The sequence below is a fragment of the Tupaia chinensis genome, unplaced genomic scaffold (assembly GCF_000334495.1).
Source record: "Tupaia chinensis unplaced genomic scaffold, TupChi_1.0 Scaffold145519_1, whole genome shotgun sequence".
Classification (NCBI taxonomy): Eukaryota; Metazoa; Chordata; class Mammalia; order Scandentia; family Tupaiidae; genus Tupaia; species Tupaia belangeri.
Window position 1 is genome coordinate 3,259,242 of NW_006205376.1, and position 9,592 is coordinate 3,268,833.

Consider the following 9,592-nt stretch of genomic DNA (forward strand, 5'->3'; position numbering starts at 1 on the left):
TTTTTTTGGAGAGGTTTTCGCTATAGGGCGCGTGCGCTCACCAGACAGACAGAGAGAGACATAGAGACAGAAAGCGAGAAATCACCCCCCAGAGGGGATGGTCACGCCGCAATCCCTTCTCCTCCATTCTCCTCTCGGGATCTTGGGCACGCACGCACACGCGCCCGGCGTGAGTTTTAAGCCACCGGGTCCGGGACACGAACCGCGGTCGACTATGTGGGAGTCCAGCGACATAGCCATTATGCTAACTGCTGGTTCCCAGAATGCTTTCTTAATGTTGATAACAGAACAATAAATCAAGCCCTGATTTGCCAATTACTGTGGTGTAAATATTCCCATTATGGGCATTTTCAAGCTACCAATGCAATGTCACTGTACATAGTCTGGAGAGAGGTAACTAGTAACTCAGTATTTCATAATATTTTCTCCATATAGGTAAGAAAAATTCAGCATAAATGATAATGAAGAACATAGATAACAGTAAAATAATTAGGAAGTGATAACTTTTGAGTATTTAAAAAATAATTTATGTAATTTTAATATTATGTAACTTAATGTTTAATAATCTCCTTAATGATTGGCTCAAAGATTCCTGTCATAAGCCCGTTTAGGCTAGCTTCCACACACCACTAATAGTATCCTCCTAATATCTTACTAGGCCAGGTATTGGTAACTTCGACCAAGTGACTACAGTCATATAATACTCATCAAATCAGTACATTAAAAATCTTAGTGTGTATAAAATAACCAGCACATGATGGACTTCCCAGAGACTTTGACTAAGTCTGTGATGGGACCTAGGAGTCTATATTTAACAAGGAAACTCCTCCATCCCCACATCAGATGACTCAGTTAAAGAATACAACATCACTTATTGAGTGTACATTGTCTACATATTCTATGCCAATTCCAAGTACCTGGATAAGAAAGAGACAAAATTTTGTATTCAAGGAGGATAGAGAGACCAGTAATTACCATAGACCTATGATACTGCTATATACTGGGTGCTTTGGGAATAAAGAAAAATCTACCTGAGGGGAGGAATTATGAGAAAAGATGATGTATAAACTGAGTCATGAAGAATGAGCACAAACAATCAAGACGAGAAGGAAAAGGAGGAAGAACTGTTCGGGACAGAGACAGCAGCATGTACACGCATAGACACAAGGGTTTGGTCCACTAGGAAACTACGCACGCTTTGGGACTTTACCCCTTACTCATGCTTGGTAGCCATATTTACCGGGTATGAGTTTTGGCACATAGCAAGCACATGTTTGCTGAACTATGTTCCATCACAGAGTTCACGTGATGAGTGACCAGCAATGACAAAAGATATAGTCAGGTCAGGAAGGACGTTTTAGAATGCCTGGCACAAGAAGGTACTCAATAAATTTCCCCTTCATATGCTTCCTTCCACTTAAGTGTTTAAATGAATATTACCACCTTCATAGGATTATCATTGTGAAAAGAGGCACATTATATAGCTAACACACAAAGCTGAGAAATACACAATAGTCTCCCTGATTTTATGCCAAGGCATCGCAGAAAATGAAAAAATCACTGAAATGGTGCACCAGGTCAAGGTCCTGGGGGAAACAGGTGATTGTGATGCATTATTAGTATTTTTCCACTGGGTTTACCTCATTCTACATTAATCGGTCTTGAAATAAAATGGGAATGTTATTTTCTCTTTCTGGGGTCTATTGTTTCTACTCTAAATGTGTATGTTCATTAGGTAACCTAATTAAGTTAAGGATTTACATAGTGATGTAATAAAGAAAAGTGAATGCAAGATGAGCTGGATAAAAGGTAGAAGATGAGCCATGTCAAAGAGAAGTAGTTTGCATCCACAGCTAGAAAACGGTACCCTCCCACACCAAGTATGGTCCTACACAACAGTCTCTAACTCAAGCCACGCCCATGCCTGCTGTCTCTGCTGCTCCAGCTCCACCTCCTCTGGGCGTTGTGCTCCAGACACTCTTTTCCATACAGATCCTTTCCCTCCTTGTGCGTGAGCCTTATCTTTCATTACCATATCTTCCATAATGTTTATGTCCCACCAGATTTTACACTTTCTTACTTTCTTGCTTTCTGTCTCTATGTCTGTCTGGCGAGCGCGCACGCCCTATAGCTAAAACCTCTCAAAAAAAAAAAAAAAAAAGAAAAGAAAAAGAAAAATGAAGGAAAAAGGATTGTAGTATGACCATACTCAACTGAGGAGTAATTTCTCTCTCTCTCTCTCTAGCAAGTATATGTGCCCACTGGCAAGTAAATAAGAAAGTAAGTAAATAAATAAATAAATAAAACTTCTCCATAAAGCTTTCACCTCTCTCACACACACATAAGGAAAGCAAATCCTTATTTTGCTTACCCATAGAAAGGCTGAGAGGCCTATGACTGCGCCTTACTAAGTGAAATCCCCACAAGCGTTCTAGGAAATATGTTCTTTATGCATATTGGAGAAGAGAAAGAACAAACATGTATGTCAATGCTGGTTCTATTTTTGTTCTCTTTAACCAGTTTCCTCAAGTTCAAAAGAGACAATTTACACAATTCAATAACTGAATCATATATGGTCCAATTTAACATGCTATTTCCAATATTATAACAATAATTAACATTTCTGAAAATAGTCTTCTGTCATGCACTGTGTAAGCACTTTTCACATATCATTTTATTAAACCCTGAAAACACTCTATATAAGGTAAATACGATAATTAACCTCATTTTTAGAAATGAGGAGGCTTACAGAGATTAAATAAGAACTGACTCCAAGATAACAAGCGTAAATCAAAAAGCCAAAATCTGTATCCAGATCCTTGATGCCAAGCCCAAGCTGCACCACCTCCTGTGGTCACAAGGTTCAACTTTCAACAGCAGAACCCATCCTATAAGGAACTATGGAACCTCTTCCAAGGATACTATGTCAGGAATTTAATTGTGCTTCTGTTTGCTGAAGAGATGCTTTTCACATCAAACTTACCAAGAAGTAAATGGCAAGCTGAGTCAGGAGCTACCCAAACAAACAATAAACTAAGTACCGGTGGCCACAGCAGAATCGCTCACTCTAAGTACGTTGGTTCTCTTTCAGGATTCTTCCCCTGCAAGACTGGAAAGTCACAGTAGCAAAAAAGACTGGAGGAAGGGATCTTCAAGGGTCCAAAGCTGCCAGCTGAAACAACCAGCTGGGTTTAGCTAATTGACTTCAGGTTCCCCATATACCCAAAGCAAACTAGCACGGAAAACAGAAAAAAAAAAAAAAAAAAAAAAAAAAGAGCAGAATGATCCCTAAGGTATAAAGATAGATGCACAAATTCCTCTACAAGCAGGGTTAAAAGGCATAGATTCCATCACTCCTAAAGTGCTTATGGGAAATTTGGACTTGATTTACAACATTCTTTTATATTCATTACATGGAAAGGCCTTTCAGATTTTGTAGGATGTTGAGCAGAGGATAAGAACTCTAGAAAACGGGGCTTATCTGCTATCAATACACTCACTAACCTCCCTCTAGTTTCCAAAGTCAGCTTCAGAGAAAAGAAAAAGGCCTCAAAATTGTTTATAGTTTTCCATACAGCTTCACCTGTTCAATTGACAGAAAGAAATCTCAAGCAGCACTTAAAGCAGTGACCACAATAAATCAAGAGCTTCATGTTAGCCAGCAAGATTTCCATAGTCTGAGGTCAGCCTTAGGAGAAAGTAAGCAATCATATACTTTCAGGGATAATTAAAGGTTGTCCCCTATCCCCAAATAACACCTCTCCTGGGGATGCTGGTGTTTAAATTTCTATATTAAAAACAAAAAAAATCCTTGTGGCTTTAAGCTCAGTTTGTTAAAATGCAAAAATCAAGGTTATTGTATTTTACAGTCCAAGGCTTCTTTACATCAAAATTACCCGTGTTTATTAAGGTATCTTCAAGCCAAGTTTTTTTAAAGAAAGGAAAGGATTTGAGGGAAAAAAAAAAAAAAAAACCCTTAGTCTTTTGGTCAAAAATAGTTGAGGAGAGAGTTTTCCACTGAGACCAAAGAATGCAAATAAGGGAGTGGGTTCCAGAGTCAATAAGGTAACTCGCAAATTTTTCCTCTATTTCGGTTGCCATTACTATGATTTAGTATAGTCCGCCCATGTCCTTGTAAAGGCCGTCTGCTATATAGCAAGCATTCTGCCTTTTTTACAAGGAAACTGACCCAAAGAACGTCAGAATGAGGTATTTGAAATTTGCAGTCCTTGTGCAAGGCATCGGTGGTTGTAAGCACTCGGATGTGTCTACCCGCAGGCAGAAAGTCGTGACTTTACAGATTATTAGAAAAGGCATAGATTCCTCTGCAAGCGAGGTTAAAAGGCACAGATTCCTGGGCAAGCGGGGCTGGACCGACTCTACCTACCAGGCATAAAGCGAAAAGCCCGGAAGGGTAGGGGGAATCAAGCTGGATGGCTCCAGGAAGTGGGTGGGGAGGAAGCTGCCGAGGTTGGAGCCAACCGTGGCGATAGCAATTTGCACACGCCTAGCAGAGGGAGTCCCGGGCCACTGAGCGCAGCGGTCACGAGAGCTTTCGGCAGTGGGTCTCTTTCGATTCCCGTCATCACCCAAACATCCAGCTCGAGTTCGGGACGTAAAAGGGGCTTGTAAAGTGGGCGGCGGCCGGGGTTCCCAAGCTGAGTCACAGCCAGGTCAACTTTTACGGCATTTCTCAGAAACAAAATACCAAGTCTCCGTCGTCTCGGAGCTCACCACTCACTTCTAATTCCCGCTCCCCATTCTGTGTCAATAGACCCGGGGTGACTCCAGCCTCACAAATGAGGTGTTCACTCCTCGCGCAACTTCCTAGGGCGCAAAGCCTCGTGGTACCCCGAGCGCTGGTCAAGTGCTACCAAAACCTGCCGGAGAAGCGGGGGAGGGTGGCGGGAGGGACAGAGCTGCGTCCTCACCTGCAGGACACCGACACCTCCACTCGCGTGGCTGGGATGGCCGCGCTCAGCTGGTTCAAGTCCCCGATGCCCGCTGTGCTGGTGTAGCGGCTGTCCATCTTGGGTGGAAGCGTGGTGGACTTGTCCGGCGCCCACATCCGGAGCTCGGGCAGACTGAGGGCTCGGAGCCTAGCTCCGGGTAAAGGCAGAGGAAGGAGGCGGAGGCAGCGAGCGGGAAAGGGGAGGGCGGGGAGGAGGCGGACCTGGGCGCTGAGCCGCGAGGGAACAGCGAGCCAGTCCCGGGTGAAGCCAAAGCGGCCGGGAAGTGGCGCGCAGGGTCCCGGCCTCCCAGCCCTCGCCTGGCAGGCAACAGCCCGGAGGGTGACACTCCTCGATCCCCTTTTGGCTCCAGGCGTCAGGCTTCGCGGACCCACGGAGCAGCGTGGCGGGATAGGGGGGCAAGAGACCTAAACCCCTACATCTAGGAGGGCAAGCCCTGGCCGCTTTTGAGAGCAGTTTAGATTTTGTCTCCGCCCCCGCACACCCACAACCCCCGTTGGGCCTTGACTCCCTCCTGTCAATCAGGTGTGGACAAGAGTGTCACGCTGTCTCCACCTTAGGGCTGGAAGCTGGCGGTGTGGGCGTTTTGCAGGTCCCCAATTCCCCTTGCTTTGGTCCACCTCGCGCTGGTCTTTACTCCCGGAGCCCACAGGGGTCTCTCTCACTGTGCTTTCGGGTAATTGAGTCGGGTCTCTGCTTCTGGACTGCTTTCCCTCCGCCACTTGATGGGACGAAGAAACATGGGGTCGGTTTCCAACCTTCCGCACGCGATGGTAAAGTGGCAGATCATATGTGGGACAAGCGAAGATGGGGTGGGCTCTAAAGTGGAAAAACATACTATTTATTAGGATTTAAGGAAGCCATCTGGGTTGTCTCCCCTCGCTTGGTTCTTTGGAGCCTGGGGTCTAACAGTGACAATCCTCTTGCAGTCAGGGAGGGCTCCTGTACTCCCCCCATTTCCAAATCCTGGAAGCTCAGCCCGGAAACCCGAGATCGCAGCCATGTACATAGCGCAGCCCCCTCATCCTGACTCCCACCCAAGACCTGAAACTGGACGGACAGAAGTCGAGAGGACCTGGAGTGAGCGCCGCGTTTGGGAAACTGGATCCCAGGGCAGCGGGACTGCTGCCAAGATGCAGAAACTGCAAAAAGCGTCCAGAGATAGCCGCGGTGCCCCAGCGCAGCGACCTTTATTGCGCGCATCTTCGCTCCTGCCGCACCCGCGCGCCTGCGGGTCCTTAGGGCGCTTGCCACCAGGGGGCAACGGAGAACAGGGTGCGGCGCAGCGGGAAGAAGCTGGGTGGGAGGGGGCAGATGACAGCTTGGCTGAACGTGCCAAGCACGGAGTTTTCAACTGGCTGGGCTAACTCTGAGAGGAGTTTTCCTAGTTGGGGGCCTGCCTTTGTGGTAACCTTTCAACCCACTTGGAGTCACCTGCCTGGACAATATGTAGAGCGGCGTGTAGGAAAGTGTAGGTGCAGCCGGGCTAGCCGCGCCCCCCTACCGAGTGCACTTCCCAAGTTCTTGATGTTATCTCCTGATCTCCCCCCCTTCCCGTTGTCACCGTTTGCATTCTCTGTTTTTCTCTTTCTTTTCCCATTACAAGTTAAACTGCAGTTTATTACTACTGGGAAGTGTACTGAAACTCCAGGCATTTCTATTATCCTGTCCAAAATTAAATTGGGGGAAGAATCAAGATGCATTTTTAAGCTAACCAGAACTTCGTTTTATAGAAGTCTGCTGAAGAAACAAAAATTGAGAACTGTAAAATAGCACTGAACGCCCAGGACCCACGCTTTTAATTTTTTTCTATTTTATTTAGGTTTAATTGATTTATATAACCAACTGTACATATTTAAAGTGTATCATTTGCTAAATGTGATGCAGGTATACTCCCATGAAGTCATCACCATAATCGAAAAAATGAACTGTTTAAGCACCCCCAATATTTGCCCATTTGTTATCAGTCCTTCCTTTTACCTCCCCCAAACCCACAAACAACAGCGGTTTCCTTTATGTCACTAGATTCATTTGCATTTTCCTTAATTATACTTATGAAATCATATAGCCTGTACTGCTTTTGGTCTGCTTCCTTCCATGCAACAAAATCCTTTTGGGCTTCATCCATGTTGTTTAAAGTCTCTATAGTGAGTAATATCCTTTGTATTAATTCTTTATCAGAAATTATTTACTCATTCACTTGTCACTAGACATTTTAATTCATTCCAAGTTTAGGCTATTACCAATAACATGCTCTGAACATTTATGTACAAATGTTTATGTGGATGTTTGCCTTCATTCCTTTTTAAGTACCTAGAAACAGTAGGATTATATCAAACATGTATGTTTATCTTTTAAAAAATGATTAAATTGTTTTTTAAAATAGTTTTCCTCTTTTACATTCCTACAATAGTATCGGAGCGACAGCTGTTTCATATCCTCACCGACTATTATTATTGTTAGTCTAAAATTTTAGCTAATCCCACAGGTGTGTGGTAGTCTCTCATGTGATTTAATGACACGGAGTATATTTTCATGCATCTATTTGTTAGCTGTGCCTATTCTTTGGTGAAATGTCTGTTCAAGTCCTTGCTCATTTTTATTGGGCGATTACTTGTTTTTGTTTTTGTTTTGTTTTGTTTTTTCCCTGAGTTCTGAGAGTTCTTTATATAGTCTGTATACAACTCCTTTATCACATATGATTTAGAAATACATATTTTCTACCAGTATGTGCCAGTCTCTTAATTAATTTCTTAAGAAATAAACATTTTTTAATCTGGATGAATCCAAATTAAATTAAACTAAATCTGGTTCAACTTTTTGTCTTATACAGAAAGTTCGTGGAAAAAAGCATTTGAATAAAAAAAGTATGCATAGATTTCAATTTTTGGCAGTAAAATAAACTCACAGTTGAATTCTATTACTCAGTGAACTTCTTTTATTTGCCAGAAGGCACATACACTCACCAGAGAGAGAAAGCATCTCCCAGTATGGTATGATCATGCCACAACCCCTTCTCCTCCATTCCTCTTTCCTGTCAGGATTTGGAGTACACATGCCTGATGTTTTTCAAACTCCTGGGGCTAAGAATCAAACCAGGGTCAGTCATGTGGGGTCTGGCTCCCTTAACCACTAGTCTATGAAGCCAGCCCTGTTCACATAACTTTTTAAAATCCCCCCACAGATTGTAATGCTGGTGTTGAATCAAAGAAATTTTTGTCTAATCTTAAGTCACAAAAAATTATTTTCTATGCTTTCTTCTAGAAAGTTTATAACTTCAGGTTTTACATTTAAGATTGTGATTTATTTTGAGTATTTTTTTTTCAAAATTTTCTTTTTTTGTCCATTGACATGGAACTTTCCTAGCACCGTTTGTTTAAAAGAACAGCCTTTCAGGCCAGCCATGGCATGGTGGTTAAGGTAGTAGCTAGATCTTACATGGCCCACCGTGCAGTTGGAACTCTGGACCCAGTGGCTTGAAAAGCAAACCAGGCATGCATGTGTGAACCCAAGATCCCAAAAGGAGGGAGAGATAGAGAAGAAGGGTCTATAGTGTGACCATTTCCCATGGGAGGTGCTTCCTTTCTTTCTCTCTCCCTTTTACCTCCCCCAAACCCACAAACAACAGCGGTTTCCTTTATGTCACTAGATTCATTTGCATTTTCCTTAATTATACTTATGAAATCATATAGCCTGTACTGCTTTTGGTCTGCTTCCTTCCATGCAACAAAATCCTTTTGGGCTTCATCCATGTTGTTTAAAGTCTCTATAGTGAGTAATATCCTTTGTATTAATTCTTTATCAGAAATTATTTACTCATTCACTTGTCACTAGACATTTTAATTCATTCCAAGTTTAGGCTATTACCAATAACATGCTCTGAACATTTATGTACAAATGTTTATGTGGATGTTTGCCTTCATTCCTTTTTAAGTACCTAGAAACAGTAGGATTATATCAAACATGTATGTTTATCTTTTAAAAAATGATTAAATTGTTTTTTAAAATAGTTTTCCTCTTTTACATTCCTACAATAGTATCGGAGCGACAGTTGGTTACAATAGTATCGGAGCGACAGCTGTTTCATATCCTCACCGACTATTATTATTGTTAGTCTAAAATTTTAGCTAATCCCACAGGTGTGTGGTAGTCTCTCATGTGATTTAATGACACGGAGTATATTTTCATGCATCTATTTCTTCCTCTTCTTTGGTGAAGTGTCTGTTCAAGTCCTTGCTCATTTTTATTGGGCGATTACTTGTTTTTGTTTTTGTTTTGTTTTGTTTTTTCCCTGAGTTCTGAGAGTTCTTTATATAGTCTGTATACAACTCCTTTATCACATATGATTTAGAAATACATATTTTCTACCAGTATGTGCCAGTCTCTTAATTAATTTCTTAAGAAATAAACATTTTTTAATCTGGATGAATCCAAATTAAATTAAACTAAATCTGGTTCAACTTTTTGTCTTATACAGAAAGTTCGTGGAAAAAAGCATTTGAATAAAAAAAGTATGCATAGATTTCAATTTTTGGCAGTAAAATAAACTCACAGTTGAATTCTATTACTCAGTGAACTTCTTTTATTTGCCAGAAGGCACATACACTCACCAGAGAGAGAAA

General features: G+C 42.3%; 1 protein-coding gene across 2 annotated transcripts in view; it reads right to left on the reverse strand.

Annotated features, from left to right (window-relative positions):
- Positions 1-5,157, reverse strand: part of CPNE8 (copine 8) — a 203,416-nt gene extending 198,259 nt beyond the window's left edge. Inside the window, exon 1 of one of the 2 annotated variants that reach the window (XM_006168092.3) lies at positions 4,932-5,157. In XM_006168092.3, coding sequence (XP_006168154.1) covers positions 4,932-5,068 — 137 coding nt within the window. In that variant the 5' untranslated portion in view covers positions 5,069-5,157. The remainder of the gene's footprint in view (positions 1-4,931) is intronic. The other variant, XM_027768098.1, reaches the window with a different exon arrangement.
- Positions 5,158-9,592: the final 4,435 nt, after the last annotated feature.